General features: G+C 42.4%; 1 protein-coding gene across 3 annotated transcripts; it reads right to left on the bottom strand.

Annotated features, from left to right (window-relative positions):
- Positions 1-1,143: 1,143 nt before the first annotated feature.
- On the bottom strand, positions 1,144-17,222 carry rbm26 (RNA binding motif protein 26). 3 transcript variants are annotated; one of them, XM_075487022.1, is made up of 22 exons: positions 16,731-17,222; positions 16,396-16,514; positions 16,157-16,275; positions 14,088-14,179; positions 13,715-13,980; positions 12,861-13,139; positions 12,508-12,750; positions 11,164-11,304; positions 10,924-11,064; positions 10,594-10,702; positions 10,327-10,483; positions 7,614-7,796; positions 6,469-6,570; positions 6,294-6,362; positions 6,109-6,207; positions 5,945-6,019; positions 5,612-5,779; positions 5,185-5,289; positions 4,809-5,012; positions 4,268-4,354; positions 2,375-2,488; positions 1,144-1,955 (listed from the first exon to the last, which is right to left on the bottom strand). In XM_075487022.1, the coding sequence occupies exons 1-22, from the start codon at positions 16,787-16,789 to the stop codon at positions 1,866-1,868; spliced, it is 3,021 nt and encodes a 1,006-aa protein (XP_075343137.1). In that variant the 5' UTR covers positions 16,790-17,222; the 3' UTR covers positions 1,144-1,865. The 3 variants fall into 3 exon arrangements, with proteins under 3 accessions (XP_075343137.1, XP_075343204.1, XP_075343272.1); XM_075487089.1 differs by having other exon boundaries at positions 6,469-6,567; XM_075487157.1 differs by having other exon boundaries at positions 10,924-11,049.
- Positions 17,223-22,066: the final 4,844 nt, after the last annotated feature.

The following is a 22,066-nucleotide window of genomic DNA, read 5'->3' as shown; positions in this document are numbered from 1 at the left end:
TGAGGAAATCTTGTTTCAGTCTTCCAGAGATTTTCCAGAGTGGGACAGAGGCTCACCTTGCAGCAGGACAATGAACTACACTGCTAATACAACATGGAAGCGGTTTAAGGTCAAAGGCTTAAAAGTTTTGGAACAGATGACAATCCAATTGAGAATCTGTGGCATGAAGATTCCTGTACACCAAAGAAACCCATCCAACTTGAACGAGGTGGAGTCTTTTACTTCAAAGAATGGGCAAAAAACCCAGTGGTTAGATTTGGGAAAGTAACAGACCCCTACTCTAAGAGAGTTGTGGTTGTTATTGCTGGGAAACGTGGCTCTACAAACTACTGCCTTTGGGGAGTCAAAAGCTATGCAAGCTAAAATCTTACTTTATCATGGTTGTTGGCATCCAACGATAAAGAAACGCACATATCCATTTGTTCCTATTTTGTTGCTTTACAATCTGGAACTCAAAGCCATGGGGGGTAAATACTTTGGCAAGCCAGTGTACATTAGAAACATCTAAGCATTTACTTTGTAGAGTTTTGTCTCACTTTGTACATCGTTTTTATGTCCTATTGTGGATATTGGCTTTATACGATTTGAACTTTTCATTGTTTTCATTTGCATTCTAAGCATTGTCCCAACTTTGTTATCATAGAGGGGAGATCAATGCACCAAGTCTAAAAGCTATTGCTTTGAAGCCGAATTAAGAAAACTGTTCAACAGCACAATGTCACGGGTTGGGTTGCATTCCCTCTACTTGCACACAACATGCCTCCCTCACCAGCGGGCAATTCTTGTATCACACACAAAGTGCAAACAGGGTTCTCAATTCATAGAAAAATCTTCATGTTTTCATTATAGCCACATTTGAGTTTAAAACAAAATATATCTGCATATGAATACAAGAATACATTTTAAAATGTTGCATCTTGAAGAGGGGAGCGATGTAGCTGGAGGTCGCCTACGGCTCTGAAACAAACAGAAGAACAATTAGTAGCATTAGATTCAAATGAATGTCAGGTATAGGTATGTTTTGTTCAGCCATGCTAAAGGAAGGCAAAAACAAATAATGTCTCATCCTTACCTTGGCAGGCACCTTACCGTGAAAAGGTTCTCAATACCTTACCGATCCAAACTTGGGAATAAGGAAGGAAATCTTTTTCAGGAAGTTTGCTCTTAAGGTGAAGAGGAAGTTTTTTTTTTGTTTTGTTGAAATGGTCTTTTTCTCCCAGCTTTTCCTGGGAGTGTTCTTTTTTTCCACTGCCATAAGCTTTTCTCTCTTTTTTTTTGTCTTTTTTTCTTTTCTTTTTTCTTTTTTTCATGTTTGGCAGGATGTTTTCAGACCATTTCAACTCTTTATTTTTTGTACAATCCAAAGTAAAGCCAAGAACTGAGAAGCTAAGCTTTCATACAAATTACTCAAACCATGTCATAAAATATTCACACAAAAGCTTTTCAACCAGTCAAACTTATACTATCCTACAAAAGCTACCGTCTGTCGTTCAGTTAAATTACAACACAGGTTTTTCTTTTAACTGAGAGCTCCACAAATGGGGCCGAGTGATCCGCTGTCACAAATCTAGTCAAATCATTTGCATTTGGGGAACCAATAAAGAAAAAAAAAGAAAAAAAACTACATTAAGAGCGTTAAAAAAATTCAGCACTGTTGTGTCTGGTTTATATATATTAAAATTAATCAAAACGCACATAGTTCTGCCAGTTACATATGTGTTCAGAAAAAAAAAAAAAAAAAAAAGTCTAGCCAAAGTGAAGTGTGCCTTGTTGATTTATAAACAAGCATTGAAATCTAAGAAAGTTGCTGGATTGTTGCTCGTTGTCGACAACAGCGTAACCAAAAGAGAGCCCCTAACCGAGCTTCATCTGCGCCAGGGCCGAGGCTCGTTGTCATCTTCCTCCTCATCGTCGTCCTGCAGCAATGCATCGTCACTCAGTGACTCTTCTGGGTACTAACAAAAGAAAATAAGATTAAGATTGATACAGCCGATTAAAAACTGGGTGAGCAGAAAGCAAATTAAAGTCGACCTTTTACTGCACCTATTTAAAAAAAAATAAAAAATCTCAAGAGGGACTAAATTCTCAACCTGAGTGCATCATCCTGCAGACAAAACAACTGCTTAATGAGTACAAGAGTTCATGCAACAGTTTCATGATGGTCCCTTCCGTGATGTGTTATGGCTCCCTCTAGTGTTCTTTAAGTGCAACAGAGCAAAAAATGAATCCAATAAGCTTTCCTGAATAAATATCTGAAGATGGAACATTCAAATATTCTTGTTTAAACTAAATATATTAGCATGAAAGGCAGCACAACAACAAATAGGTTTAATTTGCAGCTAAAGGGGCTGCAAAGCGAGAAACATCCACAAACCTCATCCTCTTGTGGTTCTTCCTCATCAGCATCTGCAGTACTAAGAGTCATGGCAGGTTTATGCCAGGCCAGACGTAAGGTCTGGTTGTTAAGTCTCACCCCGTGGAAAGCCGCCTACAAGTGAACCAAACACAAGAAAGCAGAAAAAAAATTTGCAAAGAGGTAAGTCCAAAAGACTTAAAGCGATACTCCGGAATTTTCGACATTGGACCTCATTTCCGAGTCAACCAGAGTGTAAGAAATGTGTACAGATGTTTTTTTGTTTTTTTTTTTAAATTCCATGCAGCCCTTGTAAAACCACTGGTCGCTGTTGCTAAGCTAGCGCAAGTGATCCACTTTTGGTAGCCTGCCACAAGAAAACAGTCTTGCCCAATTCAATAAACACTTAAAGCACATCAATTGTCTTGCCAGGCTATGGATGCAAATATCTACGTTGATAGAGAGATTTAGGGAGTAAAACCAACCTTACAATTATATGTTATTACCTGTAGCCATTCGTGCTTCCTGGTTTGAAAGTTTGGCAGCCGCGGACTAATATCTAGCCAATCTTACCGGCTCTCGCTGCCAATAGTTTGTTTTGTGAAGAATGATGCTGTCACAACTACTTGAGCATACAAAAACTTGATCAAAGAAAGGCAATGTTCGGAGAACCCGGTGCTTTTGATGACGAGGACGAGCCATTTAATTTTTCCAATGAAGCATACCTGTACGAGCCGGAATATACTGAGGAAGAGTTGAGAGAGATGGAACGAGAGAGGGACGAACGAGAGAGGGCGTCTGTAGAGACAGCCGCAGCTAGAATAACCGGGGATTGGTGGTGTCGGTGCCAAAATTGCAAAGCAATGGAGACGGAGGAAGAATGCTTTTGCTGCTGAGAGTGGGACTTAGTTATCCCACAGATGGAAGAGCTGGAGCTTGATACATCGTTCCATAGTCTAGATTTGTCTGGCCATAGCACATCTCGAGATGTGTGCATAACGGATCACCAGGACTTCTTACCACATCTCAACCGCGGAGTGCTAGAAACATTCTTCTCAGTCGATAAGATAAACTGGAAAAAACGACCCAGACCTGCTGGACCCAATGGCCAGTTGTCATTGCGGTAAGTTACCAAAACAAAATTTTGTTGAGATTTGTTATCTATTGGTTAATTGAAAAAACGTACCGTGTAAGCTATAATAACTAATAGTCCACAGTGTAACTATTATAATGTGCACTTATAATAATGTGACCCGGATACGCAGCGTCTCCATCGGAGTTTGTATGTCTAATCCTGCAGCTAGGAGCCAGAGTTTTGCTCTTTCCGGATCTTTCATTGGAAAATAATGGAAACTTTTCGGAACCCATCTATGGGCTCTATTGTTGCAATTAGCAAAGGCACACTGGTTTACCATGTTACCACGTTGTTGGTTTATAATCCGCTCGCAGCAAACTCGCTCGATCCAAACGCAGCAGAACTAGCTACATCACAACTGCCGAGAGTAAGGTACAATTCCGCTGACCACTATAAACTAGTCCCTCATATGATAAAAATCCATGTAATGCAAGGTCAGTTTTATTTCAAACATTACTCTATCACCACAAACCTTTACATCCACTGCCTGACATAACAATTGATGTGCTTTGAGTGTTTATTGAATTGGGCAAGACTGTTTTCTTGTGGCAGGCTACCAAAAGTCGATCACTTGCGCTAGCTTAGCAACAGCGACCAGTGGTTTCACAAGGGCTGCATGGAATTTAAAAAAAAAAAACATCTGTACACATTTCTTACACTCTGGTTGACTCGGAAATGAGGTCCAATGTCGAAAATTCCGGAGTATCGCTTTAAATGCAGTTTTTGTCATGACACTCCAGTCCAGAGTGAGTAAAAAAATATGGGAAGAAATGCCTCACCTGCTCTGCCTCTGCTCTCGTCTTGTATGTGACGACCGCAGACAGGTTGCTTTCATCCATCTGGCAATCTTCAATCTCTCCAAATTGCTGAAAAACAAAATTCTGGTCACTAAACAAGTTTACTTAATTATGTGCAGTCAGAAAAAAAAAACCTTAAGGATCTCTTGCACTAGAGGAAAACTTTTAAATCCTCAGTGACCTTTCCTGGTCCAACGAGGTGCTTTTAACAATGCAGGTATAATAACCTCCTTTCCTCGGTTTTTCAATCCAGTTTACATGATTGGTGCAAGTATCTCAGCTGTTAAACCCAGCAATGTCTTTATACCAAAAAAGTCAGGGGTGACAGCCACAAGTCAGCATTTGATATACACAATCATGCACGGTTCAGCTGTAAACATCAGTAGACAGTGAGTCATTCGCATGTTACTCACAAATGCAGGAATTGCAGATAGTTTTACTTGTGGACATTTAGAGTTCACAGAAGGTGTCCCTCTCAACGGGCTACAACCGTCTTATTCTCAGTAAAGTAGTTCCAACTTACAGCAAAGTGTGGAAGCAAATCTACGCGGTCTGAATCAGAGAAACCAGAGATCTCCAGCGCTCGAGGTCGATGGTCCACCACTGCATGAGATGGCATGCCTCTGCCCCGGCCCCTGGAGCCCCTTCCTCTGGCCCTGACGGCACCCCGGCCCCGAGCATGGACACCGCGGCCTCGTCCTGTTGACAGAAGTCCTCTTTTAGCTGCCTGAAAGAAAACAAAGCAAATGAAACACCTTAACGTTGTCGAGAGGAAACTCAAATATCATCATTATAATTTGTTATGAAAGCAGCAGTGCCCCCAAGTGGCTGCTGTGGGGACTTTGTTTCCCCGCCCACACTTCCTTTCAAGCATGGAGAACAGTTTTCTCCTTCCGTACCTCAATTTGGAGCTGGGTATACTTCATCTTCAACAAAGCTGTGTCCTCTCCAGCCTGAGTCTTTTGATACAGGTCCAGCTCTGCATCCAGTAGTTCTTTCTGTGCCTGCAAGAGTCACAGCTGGTTAAACACAAATCTGAAGCTATAAACCAGACTGGCTACTAATAAAAAAAACACTATGAAAATCAAAGAAGTGTGTAATTATCTTACAATTAGTGAGCAGATATTCTTACAGAAATAGTGATGTATACCCAGTTTTTTTTTAATTAAAAACCAGTAGAAAAGCAGAACCCAAAAATTGGCACAAAGAAAAAATAAATAAATAATAAAAAAAACAAAAATGTAATCGCTCAATTTTTTTTAAACGTACAACTTTCTGAAGATGTCTATGAGTTGCGGGATTGTACAAGCAGGGAGAAAGCACTACCTGGGCTTTACTCTTGGCAGTCCGAAGCGGGTTGCTGCAGCTTGAGATTCCCTTTATCTCCTCTTGCAGTTTGGTGATGCTCTTTGTTAACATGCCTAAGGTTTCCATGATCTTAGCTTTGTCTTCTGCCTTCATTCCTTTGTTCTTCTCAAGTTTGGATATCAGAAGCTGCAGTAGACAGAAGCAGAAAAACAACATCACAACTTTAATTCTGGGTTTAAAGATTACACAACACTCATACAATATGTAAAATCACAGTAAAGTTTAGGTGGACCAGACATCCGACAGCTTTGCTGACAGGTTACAGGTAAAAGTACGAGAAAATGGTCTTACCTTCTGTGTCTCAATGTGCTTCTCCAATATTTCCTGCTTCTTCTTCCTCACATCCTGCTGTAATTTTAGGGCTTCCTGTACAAGTAATTATGGGGAAATCCAAAGGATGATTTTAGCCCTGCTCCCAAATCCCTAGACTCCCCACCATCTCGTTCAATTCTCACCTGTTTCTTCTTCAGGACCTCCTCAGAAGTCCTCTGGGCTGCCTTCAAAGCAGCAGGATTGTAAACAGTCTTGGTGAGGCCCATGGATGTTGGAAACACCTGGACAGGAGAAAAAGACATGGCAAATAAAATTTGAGCACTTTCAAAGGATTTTGTTTTATTTAATTAATAAAGTAGGGTTTTACTTTTTCAACAAGAGCTGCTGGTTTGGCAAAGACACCTAAACGATCTTTCACTGACACTTTGGAGGCATTCTGAAAAGTAGAGAGGAAAAAAGACCCGTTTCATACACACCAAGTGCTGATTTTGACATGTAAATGCAAGGAAAAGCACATCCTCAACAAGACTATCCACACATACCTGAGAGGCAACACTGGAATCCCGGGAGGGCTCAGAGTTTGCAGGGAGCAGGGGTCCGAGGCGGTCCTTGACTGACTGCTTGAGAGACGTGGCTGAAGGCTGCTTAACAACAAAGAGGTGGAATAACTATTTCAAAAACAAGTCTTGCTTATTCATCCAGATTTCTTGTTCTGTTGAACTATTAGTTAAATCTTTGTCATCTGCTTTATTTACTGACCGTTTTAAACATATCACTGACTGACTCATATCGCTCTGTGAAATAAGCCCTCTGTACCTGAACTGAAAAGGGAAGCAGAGCTGGTATTTAGGCAACTGCTGCTTACAAGTACCACACTAAGAGTGCGTGCGGACTATATCCAGCCTTGGAAATAACTGAGGATTGCAAGCATGTCTTTAAGACCTAATGAACTGGATGACTCATCATTTCCAGCATCTAAATTCAGACAAAACTGAAGCGGTCTTTGGAAGACAGGAAGACACCGTCTTACTATGTGGTTACTCTACATGGCTAGCTTAAGGAATATTGCAGTCATTTTCCACCAGGATTTCTTTTAACTCGCAAACAGAAGCAGTTTCTAGGAGTGCGTTCTTCAGCTTCTTAACCGTGCCAAAAACACCCCCTTATTCATACACTGCAAAAAGCCTGGGCTGCTGGGGAACCTTTCGCCATGCACTGAACGCCTGCCTCGCTCTCATATCCTCGCTCCCCGTGTACACATTAAATTATTTTTGTCATTAGCTTGTGTTTCTCTTTCTCAGCAGATATCCCTGGCCTGGCGTTACGGTGCCTGTTGAACCCTCTTTCTTGTCCTCTTAATCCCCAACTGGTTGAGGCAGATGACCTTCCCGGGTCTGGCTCTGCTGGAGGTTTCCTCTCCACTGTTGCTTTGTGGATGCTCGGGACAGGGTTGAATAAAAGTCAAGATTTCAATGCAAACTGTTGGTTTCCTTGGCAACTTTTTATATGAATTTAACTAATTTGAAGTAAAATGAATCTGCTTTATTTTGAATGAACTGGACTATATGCATAAATGGAATCTTTTTTTTTTAAAAAGTGAAAAATATATATATTTTCGTTTGTACTAAGAAATAACAGTCAGTAACAGCAGGGTCGTATGAGTGACAGATTTGAGTTGAGCTTGTACCATGGCTGGCTGTGGCTGCTGCGGCCGAGGCTGGCCATGTCCATCGCTCCCATCTTCACGAAACCAGTGCACCCTGATGAAACGGTTGTTGAGAACAGCTTCTGTGCTTTGCATAGCTCGCCGAGCCTCCTCTGGAGAGGCAAACTGTATCAGGGCCCCCTCTGGGTCATTTTGGTAGGCCACCTGTAAAAACATTAAAGCAGGGCTCAGTAATATGGGGTTTGTTTACCATGCAATACACATCCCAAAGCTGTAGGGGGAGCTCCGTAGAAAATAGGCGACAGTCTAGCCAGACTGTCGTAAACCCACCAGAGGCAATTTACGGTTTATTTTTCAAGACACTGGCAGAGAGTTGGAGAATCTTTTGGGCAATCCGGGCTGATTTGATCATTTCGAGGAGGGGATTCGAGTTATACGGACCACTTGAATCACTTATTAAAAAAAAATTAATTAAAAAAATAAAAATAAACCTTTCTGCCGTTTAGTGGCTATGCGCCTCGCCTTTTTTTGTCCCATTTATCAATTCATTTTGATAAATCAAAGAGCAGCCTACAGCTACAAGTTCATTCATTTCTTTTTGTCAAGTAATAATTCAATGCCATTTTATCTGAAAGCCAGACACAACAGCTAGTGTGTGCATTTACACAGCGACAAATGTGGTAGCATTAGGTGAGGCAATGCTGAATTTAGACCTACAAGTAAACAACATGGAATGATCTTGCCCTCCCTATATCACTAAATGATTATTTTTCAACGACTGTACAAGATGCATGAAGCCACGCTAACCGAGCCTGTAGTTGCCTGTAGCTGCCGACTGGGCGCTCACTCGTCAAGTCACGAGCCAGAATCGAAACTTAAAAAGCTCTGAGTTGGCATGGATCCGCTACTTGCCCGTCTGACCGCTGAATCGCTGGCTCTGGGTGACTCAGCGGTCAGACGGGCAAGTAGCGGTGGTTCTGCCATCACGATATCTATTACAAACTATATTACAACTCTAGAAGCTAACCGCATTCAATTTAGCCGTCGACAGCTAATGGAGAGGGGGTGTGTCTCTCAGGCTACCTGGCTCGGCTCAGAGCCCTTTACGACCTGCCGTGAAGCAGTAGTTCTCGGCTCTCGTGTGTCGCGAGACTTCCAGAGATAAACAAAGCACGCGGCGCCACAGGCAAAGTTGCAAGCGCTGTTTCGGGCTTGGGCCACCAGATGGAGATGGAAATGTCACCGTTTTCATCGGAACGGGTCAGCCAAGCAAACTGATGATTGCCAAGCAATATTATGACCATGAAAAAGTTGCATAGCATGTCTTTTTAAAAAAAAAAAAAAAAAAAAAAAAAAAAAAAAAAAATGGATAAGTTAGCGGTGATGCACTAGCCTAGAAATCTAGACTCCCCTAGCGACCGCAAATTGAATTTGCTCCGGGGCTAGTCTAGTCACTTGTGGTCGTTTTGCGAGGCTGCAAATTGAAACTTAAACGGGCCAATCAAATCGTGAGAAGCGGGGTCGGAGGCCGGGCTACCTAGTGACGACAGAGGTGCGACGTTTCAGTGTGTAGTTCCAGAGAGAGGTAAACAATGGCTGCGTCCAGCGAACAGTCTTTCGATTTGGCTTTGGCAGCGACTCTAGAAAATTTAGATATACAGTTTTCTTTGCAAGACGAACAGATAACTGCACTTAAGTTTTTGCCCACCGGGTACGGTAAAAGTTTAATTTAATCTACGTAATCCTTCTTCATCGCTCTGATTGGTTGTTGCGCCATCCTATTGCGTGGCGTTGAGTGCAGAGGCAACTTGACAGACAACCGTTTATCCGGCCCACACTGTTATCCAGCGTCACTAGACCCCTGTACAGCTTTTTGCTGTACGGGTCTGGCTTGCTAGGCTAGTGATGCACTTGTATGTGAAGTCAAAGCAGCAGAGGAACCACTTCAGCTCAGTGTTCCTCTCATTTTCGTGCCATTTTATCAGTCACATTTTAGAATGTTTGTCCAGCACTGCATAGAGTAACAATCACAATTTCGAATAATGTTTATAGACATTTTTATATAAAAAAAATAAATAAAAACTTTCAGATGATTTAACATCACCAGCTAATGTGGGTAGATCCCATTAAAAACAGCGTGCATTAATCCCGTTAGCAGCGCCATCCAGAAATATTAGTCGGCATTTGGAAAGATCATTCACCCTGGCAAGGAAACACTGTTATTTGTTACTTAAAATAGCATTTATAAACTAGACTGGTTTATAAACCATATTAAGACATCATTTTACAGAAAAACATTAGACCAACACTAACCTGAGAAGAGAAACTGTGAATCAAACATAGGGCAAAAGAGCAAAGAAGTTTAAACTACTGTGATGACATGGCTTTACTTCCTGGCTGTGGAAAAACCAAACCAGTTCTTAACCAGCTCTTTAGACAATCAACACTGAATTGACTATCATTAGTCCTAAAACAGAACCGGCACCACTTTGGTCATAAATAGGGCAACTGTTAAGTTATCAAATGGACAAAGAGCAACTGAATGACTTCATTTCAAACTGTGTCCATTCATCACAAAGCTTTGACTTTGTTTTGAAGAGAGTAGGTAGTTTAATTCAACATGTACCCAAAACCTGCCCAATGTTTCATCCCTAACCTCTTCTGATACTATTTATCTCCATCCCTCCATAGTTTGCAGCCCACAAACCCACAGCAGCCCCTGACTGGAACCGACCTGCAGGTTAACGATGGTGCCAAACTTGCTGAAATGTTCATTGAGTTTGCTGATGTTGTTGAGCTCAGGGGGAATTTGCCGAACAAGCAGCTTGGCGTTGGGAGAGAACTGAGCTCTTTTGTGGAAGCCCTGCTGGTTTGGTATGTTGAAGTTGGGTCTGAGCAGAGAAAAAAAAAAAAAAACGAACGGTGAGAATGACACGAACACATACCATCGTCAACCACTGTTTCGCAAAATGTTTACAACCAGCATTTCTGTTCTACTTACTTGTCAAACCAAGGTTTTTTGGGGGGCAGACAACCATCATGAAGACGAACTGGTCTTTTCCGTGATTCACATTCCATGACGATTCTCATACTGTTGTTGGGGATCTTGTCTGGTGGGGGAAAAACAGTGAATGGATTAAATCAGGGAGCAAAGTGCACGGCTCAAAAAAAATAAAAGAAAAGAAACATAAATACAGAGAACAACTTTTAAAACATCTAGAGAGACATACTTTATCGTTCATAAGTGAAGCAGCAATTAGTCTATCACACTGCCCAAAGTCCTACTTTAAGACAATCTATACAAAGTTCTGATGTATTATGTGAACACTACCTCTCTGTGGCTGGTCAACCTCCCCCATTGTGAGGCCAATGAGGTTAGGTCTCTGGGCATTGACCCGGTGGCGGTAGATTGGCCTGGACGTGTTGGTGATACTGGGAGCCTCAGGATTGTACACATCTGTGTCATAATGGTCTGGGTCAACATAGAAACAACACTTACATACAGCCAGGTGAGTTCAATTATCTGCCAAAAAAAAAAAAAAGTCTTATTTTAGAAGACACAAATCGTTACCAGAGCTGAAGAGCGGCGCTGAGATTTGGGGAAGTGACGAGCGCATCCCAGAGGTGACGATGGTGGGAACAGAGCTGGTGATGGAATTGGGAGGCGCGTCCATGCCTGCAGGTTGTAACGGAGGAAGCGGAGGAGGAGGACCTGTTTCACATAAAATAAAACTCAATCTTATGGGATCATGATAATCCAAGCACAATTAACAATCAGTCAAACTAAATTTCCTTCTGGCCTGTGCTGAACTATCCGTTATTCTCACCGTTGCGTTTATTGCCTTCTGTTTTTCAAAACGTTTTAAGAGAACCTCTTTATTAATTTCCGGTTCATTCACAGCAGCTGGCAGGGTGCGCACTTGCATACAAGCCGTTGCCTGGCAACACAATAATCAACAATATACACATCTAAAATCATTTAGGGCTTGTTGCCACTGCGTTTTTTCCTGGCAAGGTGCCAGAATGCTCCCTCCACAGCTTTCAAAAAGCATGCACCCGAGAACCAAACGCTAACCAGCAACATTTAGCTAATTATCCAGGCTGTCTGCTTGTTTTCCATGTTAGATTTAGTCACTTCTGTCTTCCATTATCAAAGGAGTTCAAATACAAAAAAACCTCAATCTGTGTCTCCTCCATTCTACTGGTTTATAGGCCAAGAATTTCATCCCGTGCAATTATATGCTTCTTTTTGAAAGGTTTAGGGATTTTTCACTGGAACACTTAAAACACTCACAGAAGGTTTTCCCATTTCGTGCAATATTGATTTAGGTCAAAAGTATTTGAATATATCAACGTTGGCTTGAGGAAACTGAGCTGGAAGTTTTCTTATCAGTTTCTGCAATTTTATAGATCAAACAAAATCAGTTAATAGAGAAAATTATAATTGCATTTGGTGCTGTCAATTTAAAGAAACACTAGAGAAGTATTGAACCGTAAAACGGTGAGCTTCTGATTTGGTTTGAAGTACATCAACCTGCGTTGTGCACATTTCCGGGCCCTGGAGTGCCCAGGAGCCAAATTCCCACAGTTCACAACATCGTTTTCCAGTCCAGCACCGCAAAGTTTAGCTTTACTATCATTTCACATTTTTGTGGCCTCTTGAACGCGACAGCAAATTTCATGTGTATGACTGTAAATGTGCAGGGCTCACACGGAGATTTGCTTTCATGACAATAGTGTTGCATTGCACAACTGTAGGGGGAGCCAAAGAACAACAACAAAAAAACTAAAATACACTAAAAAAGAAAAAAAGGAAATTTCCTTGTATTACCTTTACATATTTATAGCATATATTAGTTCTGAACCCATGTTATATAGATTGAATACCATTTCTGGTCAAAATCCACATTCATACCTGCAACAGGTGGAAGGCTGGGTGGGAGGGAACCTGGTGGGGGCACGGGGGGACGAAGGTTCACAGGTGGGGGGTTCATGAGAGCTGGTGGTGGTGGAAGGCCAGGAGGCGGTGGTGGGTCCACACCTGGGATTGGTGGAGGCTGAAAGGGTAACATACTGGGCAGGCTGACGTCCTCCACTACAACTGGATCACTCCCATGGTCAAAAGGACACATGTCCCCCCGCATGCAGAATCCCTTTTCTGTAAAAGACGACAGAGCGTCAAACGCACCACAACCACAGATACAGCCAACGTTCACGCCTTTTTTTTTTTTTTTTTTAAATGAAAAGCAGCTCATTGGCTTTTCTTACCATCGTAATCGCGGCATCGCTTCCTCTGCTGGGGGGGTGGTCCTCTATTAAAAGGGCCACGGTCCACAGCGTGATCAGGCCGGAAGTCTGACCAGCTCTCTGTGGTGTTGTTGCTGTGATGATGCGTGGGGGCGATCACTGTGATGGTGCTGCTCAGGGTTGGCACGGGGAAGTGTGAAGTGGTTGCAGTAGAGACGAGGGCTGCCGGAGTGTAAACATCGCCACTCTCCGACCTGTCCGCTCGGTCATGATCATACTTAAGTTTTCCCGAATCTCGGTCTATGAAAAGGAAAAAAAAAAAACATCAACATATAACAGTAGCGCTTGTGGTATTTGTACGTAGGTTAAAGCAGAGAGATTGACACATTACAAATTTTGACTTGTCATTTTAATTGTTTTTAATCATCACTTGATCCATTCCTAAATATCCAGTCATCAATACTGTCCAATCTTGATCAGAAGTCTCAAATGTACTCGATGCATTAAATACTAGACATGTCATGAAAAAACATTTAGTCATTTCATACTTGATAAAAAACAAACACATAAGACAATTATATCTCTGGAAACTATGGCATTTTCTTGTGATCCGACTTGGAAAACTGCAAGCTTTGAGCTCACCGACATAAAAAGGGTGGTCTTTAAAGACTGTCAGTGGGTCTACATGATGAGATGGGTTATGAGATGGGAGATTGAGTTATGCTGCTTATTTGAGCAAGGGTAATTATCCTTGGATAGATGGTGGTGAATGAATCGAATCATTGGCACAAAGCATGTCGTACCCCGGTACGATAGGTGGCGCTGTACCCATTAAAGTGCCATGTAACCCCACTGTGTGTTAAGTTGGTTCTTACCTCGACTCCTGCTCCTGGAGCGAGTTCTGCTGCGAGACCGGCTCCTGCTGCGATCGCGATCCCTGTCTCTGTCCCTGTCCCTATCTCTATCCCTCTCTCTGTCGCGGTCTCGAATGTGGTCTTTGCTCCAACTTCGGCTCCGGCTTCGACTGTAACTCCGACCTCTCCTGCGATTGTAGCGATCACGATACGAGTCCCTCCTCGGTGGGTTGCGATCGTAATCCCTCTTTCTGGATCGGTCGTCTCTTTTACGGTCATCTCCTCTCCTTTTTAATTTCATTTAAATGTCAACAAAAGAAAAGCAATAGGTCCAATGAAAACAATACTTTAAAGAGAATGCGTTTAAAATATGGAAACAGGACCATGCTCATACCTGCCATCTCTGCTGTAGCGAGAGCCCGATTGTGGAGGGCTGTGAGTCACACGCCGGGAAAACTTCTTGTCTCGATCTTCTTCCCAATTTGTCTGTACGAGACAAAATACACACATAAATGTTGTTCAGACTCGTGCCATGTTGAAAATAATGGGACCCAAGATTGCCTTTGTAACTTAAACCAAATAAGTGACCAGGATGCTGTTTTAGACACTGAAGCTGCAGTGGGCTGAAATGTTTTGTTTTAAGTGGATAAATCAATGTTCATCCAGCAGCTATTTGTAATCCCTGTGTGCTGTGCTTCAGCCTGCAAACATTTTCAGACACAAATGGGTGAATTCGCCCCATTCACAAATCTTGTATGGCAGAGGTGTCACAATTGGCTACCATACAAGGGCAGATATGAGTACATGTGTTTGGAGTTGAGAGAGAATTAGGCTTAATGGCAGCAGTACCTGCAGAAAAAGTGGCTACACGGATACAAATTGGTCAAAAGGTTGTCTAACATTATGTTCTAGCAATTTCTAAATGCATTACAGGGCTTTGTTGCAAACTGATTGCCACAATGAGTGTCATACTAGCTGTTGCGGGAAGTATTGCATTCTGTTAACCAGAGGTCAAGCCTGTGCTGTTGTGTTAGCTTACATGACAGTTTAGTTCAATGCTTAGTTTAGGTCTAACACTACCTCAAACATTACATTACGGTCATTTTGTAGACGCTTTTATCCAAAGCGACTTACAATAAGTGTGTTCCACATCGGTAGGCAAAAGAACTTCAGGTCACAAGAAATCATAAGTGCATTTCCTTCCAAAACCAAACAGTTAAGAGCATAACTAGTGCTAGAGTAAGTGCAGTAAGTTAGGTACCTAGACCAATGGGAGGACAATTTAGGAAACAAATAAGTGCGTAAGGAGCTAGGACGAAACAGGTGATGTCCTAAGAGGCCGGATCTGGGTAGCGTTTCCTGAAGAGATGGGTTTTCAGCCTGCGGCAAAAGATGGGAAGCGACTCAGCTGTCCTGACATCAGTCGGGAGATCGTTCCACCATTGGGGTGCCAGAACAGAGAAAAGCCGTGACCGTGTCGCTCGTGCGCAGGGACCCCTGAGTGACGGGGCAGCAAGGCGCCTGGAGGCCGCAGAGCGAAGTGGTCGGGCGGGGGTGTAGGGCTGGACCATAGCCTGGAGGTATGAAGGAGTATGTTTCTTATATTGAAACAGTATGTCTGTTTCTATATAAGTTTTAATTTATAACGATACTGCTCAAAGCTTTTTCACCCTGTGCTTCGTATGGATATACCCCACTAGTAGACTGTTTTTTCATGTGCTCGGGCAGCCAGCAGCTGCCTCCAGTCAGCTCTGTGTGCAGGCAAGCATGACGACATCCATTGTGTGAGAGAGTGAGAGAGAGAGAGAGAGTGAGAGTGAGAGAGCGAGAGAGAGAGAGAGATTCTGGTTTCCATGATCTTTCCCTACCCAAATTTAAGGACACATTTAGATGCAGTCAGAGATACTCTTTTAATCTTATTATTGTTATGCAGTTATTCACATTGTAACTGAATGCATGTCAGCTATAATGTTCTCCTTGTTTACTCTGCTACTCACTGAATAGACTGCGGTTTAGTAGTCATTCACCACATTTAAGTGTGTTAGAACCTAATGCAGCGTTACAAAGTCTCGCTCTGCGACTAAAGCAGAGGAACAGTGCGTGGTACAGGTGGTCTGGCACGGAAAGTAACTAAGGTTTGCTCAAAAGGTTCAAATAGTTTTCGTTGGGTATTTTTTTGCAAAAGGAAGCTGAAAGGCTCTCAAAAGAATTCTGAAAGTTGCTAAACCTAGTCTGCGACAGAAGCGAGCATTCCCACAGGAAGGAGCTGATGTATCGTATGTGAGAGAGAGAGGGGCAGGAGGCAGCACTTAAGCACTGCATGTAGCTTTATGGTTGCAGATCTCACCACTCTGGATAGTTAATAAAAATATATATGTGTGTGTGAGCGACCTGCTGAAGTTTTTACACTGTGTGGGAAACCCTGTGTTTGATAAGTGTACATGCATAAGAAGAGAGGATAACCTCATCTTTCTTCTGCTCTTCCTTGTCAACTTTGACAACCGGGGATGGTTGTTCCAGCTGTGGGAGGTAGCTTTTGTTGTCAATGGCTTCAAACAGCTTGTCCACAAAGGGCTGGGTTTCTACAAGAAAGTAATGGTAAAAATAAGTAATGTTTTAATTCATGAATGACAACAAACAGTAGTACACAGCGTTTAAGATGTCGTAAAGTGAGATCTGCAAAGTGTAGCTTTGAGATTAACCTTTTTGAAGAAATACGTCCAACTGGTCGATACACAGAGCTTTGAGTTCCTTCTCACTTTTGTCCTTCTTCACCAAAGCAACTACATACTTGGCGAGAGCCGAAGGGTCTGCATCACAGCTGCAATTAAAAAAAAAAGGGGAGGGGGGTCCATTAAACACATGAACATTGAAACAACTTTATCGCACAGAAAAGTGTGGATAATTTGCTAACAATACGTCATCCATAAGTAATGAGAGCAACCCAGTGAGTTAACTTTGAGTTTACATGAACTACCAAAACCGCTTAAAACTGTGTTGAGAAGACATCTGCGTGGCTAATGCTAACTGTACTTACATGGGCTCGAGGGTTTCAGACAGCCATGTTTTCAATGCATCAAGGTTTTCAATGATCATCTTAAATCCAGCCGAGCTTCCCTCCACCACGGCTAGAGTTTTAGCTATCTGGTTCGAAGCTAGTTATCTTTCTGAAATGATTACGGACATCAGCAGTAGAAACTAGCCGCTTCAACAGCCTTTGCCTTGCTGCGGTGGTAAAAGTGGCGTAAGCTGAACCACCGCGTTAGCGCTGGTTAGCTTAGCTAGATTAGCACACGTCTTTCCAGGCCCCAAACGTGCTACACGATTCCACGACCCTCGATTGTATTTATTATCTAAATGAACGGGGAGTAGCTCTGTTGTTTTTGAGCGTTGAAATAGTTTACTCTGAAAGTCGTGACTGATTTTAACTAGTTAAAATTAAGTAGCATCCACGTTTTTTATGCAACTTCATCCCCTCTCACTAGTAACTATGCCATGACGAGTATTTACTTCCGCTTATGTTCTCGTTCACAACATTCTCGAAAAATCGCGAGATGGATATGAATATAAATATAGTCCGTGCCAATGTCGGTTCCAAACGTTCAAGTTCAGTGTTTTTATTGGCAATAATGTAGACTCGGCAGAATTGCCAAAGTGTCAAGAGTGATAAATAGAATAAATATTTTTTAAGATAGTGAAAAGAAATTCTATCTTATGAAATTGAAAAGATAAGTAGATAAAGATAAATCTTAGTCTCAGTTATGCTTATGTTTAAGATTACTATTTGAAAAACTGAGATCAGATGATGGGAAATTTCCAAAATAAGGCAAACAGTAATGTAAGTACAGCACATTTACAGCCTCTTTTAGACCAATGAATGATAGTTAAATTCGAAACAAATTGCTTTAACGGGACTATCATTTAGGCAAGGCAAGGCAAGGCAATTTTATTTATAGAGCACAATTCATACACAGGGCAATTCAAAGTGCTTTACAGCTACATAAAATCACAAGAAGGCAATAAAACCATTAAAAAGGAATAAAAAAAATAAAAGAAAGAAATTAAAAAAGAAAGAAATTTAAAACCCATTAAAATAATCATTAATTAATTAAAAAATGAAGAGTGCAGATAAAATACTTTCAGGTGTCATATGCACAGCTAAATAGAACTGTTTTCAGCCTGGATTTAAACATTGTCAGAGTTGAGGCTTGTCTCACATCTTCTGGAAGACTGTTCCAGATTTTAGGAGCATAAAACTGAAATGCAGCCTCACCTTGTTTAGTCCTGACTCTGGGCACCAGCAGGAGACCCCTCCCTGAGGTTCTCAGAGCCCGAGTTGGTTCATATAGCTCTAACATGTCAGAGATGTACTTTGGCGCTTGACCGTGAAGAGACTTGTACACAAGCAGAGCTGTTTTAAAGTCTATTCTCTGAGCGACAGGAAGCCAGTGCAGAGACCTGAGCACTGGACTAATATGGTCGTATTTCCTGGTTCTAGTCAGGACTCGAGCAGCAGCGTTCTGGATATACTGCAGCTGTCTTATAGCTCGTTTAGAGAGCCCAGTGAGCAGGCCGTTACAGTAGTCTAACCTGCTGGAGACAAACGCATGGATCAGTCTCTCTAAGTCTGGTTTAGACACTATTCCTTTGATTCTGGCAATGTTTTTTAGATGGTAAAAAGCTGCTGATGTTACAGATTTAATGTGGCTGTTAAAGTTCAGGTCTGAGTCCAATATTACCCCGAGATTTCTAACTTGATAGTTAGGTTTTAGAGAGAGAGTCTCAAGGTGACTGATAACACTTTCTCTTTGTTTCTGTGGGCCACAGACAATGATTTCAGTTTTGTCTGAGTTTAGCTGGAGGAAATTGTTTTGCATCCACACACTGATCTGTTCGATGCAGCGACACGGTGTATCTACAGGCCCATGTTCTCCTGCCATCAGTGACACGTAGATCTGAGTGTCATCTGCATAATTGTGGTAGGACACATTATAGCTGCGTATTAGCTGGCCTAGTGGAAGCATGTACAGATTGAACAATACGGGTCCCAGGATTGACCCCTGGGGAACCCCACAGGTCATAGCCATTTGTTCCGAGACACAATTATCAATTTCAACAAAATATTTCCTGTCCTCGAGATAGGACTTGAACCAGTTTAAAGCACGACCAGAGATTCCCACCCAGTCTTCTAACCTCTGTAATAAGATCACATGGTCAACTGTGTCAAAGGCAGCACTCAGGTCCAGCAGAACTAAGACTGTGACTCTACTTGCATCTGTGTTCAGGCGGATGTCATTTGTCACCTTGATCAGAGCTGTCTCAGTGCTGTGGTGGGGCCTAAAGCCTGATTGGAAAGTATCAAAAGCGTTGTTAGACAGGAGAAAGTCACTAAGCTGTTGGTATACAACTTTTTCTAGGACTTTGCCTAAGAATGGCAGGTTTGATATGGGCCGGTAGTTGTTCAGTACTGTGGCATCAAGATTGCTCTTCTTTAGAAGAGGCTTAATGACAGCAGTTTTTAAGGCCTTTGGAAATGTTCCAGTCTGGAGTGAGATGTTGACTAGATGAGCAAGTTGTGGTAACAAACTGCTCTGCACAGACTTTAGGAATCTAGTGGGCAACTCATCAAGGCAGCACGTTGATGAACTCAGACTGCAGATGGTCTCTTCGACTGTTTTGTCAGTAACAGGTGTGAAATGTGTCAGCTCTAGGTGTCTAGCTGGCTGCAGAGTAGTTATTTGTGTTGTGGAAATTATTGCATTTTTAATGCCTTGAACTTTGTCATTAAAGAATATTGCAAACTCATTACACTTGGATGTAGAAATGAGTTCTAAAGGCAGTGAAACTGGAGGGTTTGTTAATCTGTTTACTGTAGCAAACAGGACACGAGAGTTGTTACTGCAGTTTTTGATGATTTCAGAAAAATAACTCTCCCTTGTTCTACGCAAAGTCTGGTTGAACACACATAGCTTTTCTTTGTAAGTCTCATAATGAACCTGGAGCTTTGACTTGCGCCATTTCCGTTCGGCTCTCCGGCACTCCCTTTTCTGTGCCCTGACCGACTCTTCTTTCCTCCATGGCGCCCTTTGCCTACTTTTAACCATTCTAACCTTGACAGGAGCAATGGTATCCAAAACATGTAAGAGACTTGATGTGTAAGAGTTCAACAGATCATCAACATCAGAACACAGGGTGTTCTCAAACCTAATCATTTCCATAAACTGTGTCCCTGTTCTGTCATTTATGAGTCTTCCCCGAACAACTGCAGACCCAGCTGCTGGTTTGGGTATAACAGATAGGTCGAAGAAAACACAGAAATGATCAGATAAAGCAACATCAACGACATTCACGTTTGAAATAACAACACCCCTTGAAATGAGCACATCTAGAGTGTGCCCTCTGTTGTGGGTGGGCTCAGTAACATGCTGAGTTAGACCAAACATTTCAAGGACAGCAGTGAGCTCTTTAGCTTCCTTGTTATGCGCTACGTCCACATGCACATTCAAGTCCCCTGTTATGACTAAACAGTCAAAAGCAGTGCACACAATTGAAAGTAGTTCAGTAAAATCATCAATAAAACAATTCTGTGGTGGTTTATAAATGGTGATATAAAGTATGGAAGATTGTTTTATCTCCATTTTGAATGACACATACTCAAATGATGAAAAAAACCCAAATGACAACTTGTGGGTGGGTATATTGTCCGTGAACATGGCACAAACACCCCCACCCCTCTGGTTTTCTCATGTTTCAGACACAAAATTGAAGTGAGGTGGACTAGACTCAATCAGGACTGCATTTGCTGTGTTTTTGTCGAGCCACGTCTCAGTTAAAAGACATAAAATCAAGATTGTGAGAGGAAATAAAACTATTAATTAAGAATGATTTGTTACTTAAAGATCTGACATTGAGTACTGCGTGTTTGAGATTAGTTATAGTTGAACTGGATGCTGTGTTCTTGCAAGGGATATGGATAAGATTTCTCTGATTGGACAATCTGATTGTCCCTCTCTTCACTCCATCCCTGGACCTCTGGTTGAGATGGTGTTTACCAACACAGAGGCCCTTAGTGTCCTAGACAACAGCATTGACGCTGTTGGAAATGACAGCTGTGGGCACCGGTGGTGGGGGCCAAGCTGGGGGGCTTTGGTCGATGGAGTAGGCTGGGGAGGGAGAGGGGCTCGATGCTTCTTTGAGGATAGAATTCTTGATCTTGCCATGTTTGGCGTGAGAGGAACCATTTTAATCCCCGATTTCACCAAGCTTTCAAGGTGATCAGGAAATCTCCTGGGTGACGGTGGAGAAGAGAACGATGGTGAAACATCTCTGGAGGGTGTAGATGCAGCAGGTGGGTCCCAGGCCTGTGGTGAGGCCCGTGGTGAAGGCGATGGTGGAGCTGCTGAATCCTGTGTTCGGGATGCTGGAGGTGCTGCTGTGGCTGCTGTGGCTGAATCCTTTGCTGGGTCCTTGGGTGGCGAGGCAGGAGCTCTTCTCTGGCTCGTCTTCTCTCTCTGCGGCAGCACAGGACCTGGTCCTGGTCCTGGCCCTGGTCCCTTCTGATGCCTCAGAGCGTGGAGAAGATTATCCGTCAGTCGTGTCACTCCACCTCTGTTCAGGTGTGGGCCTTTTCTTTGAAAGAGATCATCTCTTTGCCAGAAAAGATTAAAGTTCTCGATGAAATCAGGTCCTCTGGACTCACAGACTTTGGACAGCCATGTGTTCAACTGAAGCAGCCGGCTGAATTTGTTGATCCTGCTGTCGATGTTTGGGAGAGGTCCACTTATGAATGTTGGTATTGTCACTTTATCAAGACTCTCAAACAGTTTCTCAAAGTCTTTTTTTAAGATTTCAGACTGATTCTCTCTGATGTCCACTGCACCCACGTGCACAATCAGCTGTTTCACCCCTTGGTGTTTTGCCAGTACCTCTGGTAGTAATCTTGTGATGTCAGAGACAGTGGCACTTAGCTGCATGTAACCATTCTGTTTATGTTTATATTAGATATGGCTCCGTCTCCAAGCACAAGAGTATCTTTGACCTTGACACTCGGCACAGTTTCTCTGTCCATCTGCTTCTTTGTACCGTCTCTCTGTCTGTTACACTCAGTCACATTTGGCTCTGACAGTGGTAAAAATATGTTTGTTAACTTTATTCCGGGTGATGTTACATATTCTCTGTTGATACCAACAGTTTGACGACTCTTCGGCTTTGCACCAAGTCCATCATACGTGCCTTTACAGAGTCTTGGAAAAGACACAGTATCATTTAGCTTTAAGTTGGAGGTAGCAGTTTTTTCACCCTTTCCTTTGGAAGTAAATGTGGACTTCTTACCACTGGATTCCATTGGGAGCGTTTCATGAAGTCCCATTTCAG

Source organism: Odontesthes bonariensis, chromosome 1 (genome assembly GCF_027942865.1).
Source record: "Odontesthes bonariensis isolate fOdoBon6 chromosome 1, fOdoBon6.hap1, whole genome shotgun sequence".
NCBI lineage: Eukaryota > Metazoa > Chordata > Actinopteri > Atheriniformes > Atherinopsidae > Odontesthes > Odontesthes bonariensis.
Note: the sequence above shows the minus strand (reverse complement) of the source record. Positions and strands in the feature narration are given on the sequence as shown.

What these genes read in the sequence shown, in the direction of transcription:
- rbm26 (XM_075487022.1), bottom strand. Translation starts at nt 16,789, where the DNA reads ATGATCATTGAAAACCTTGATGCATTGAAAACATGGCTGTCTGAAACC. An exon ending in ATACCCAGCTCCAAATTGAG is followed by an intron (nt 5,013 to 5,184) that starts GTACGGAAGGAG and finishes GTTTTCTTTCAG; the next exon opens with GCAGCTAAAAGAGGACTTCT. An exon ending in ATTTGCTTCCACACTTTGCT is followed by an intron (nt 4,355 to 4,808) that starts GTAAGTTGGAAC and finishes TTTGTTTTTCAG; the next exon opens with CAATTTGGAGAGATTGAAGA.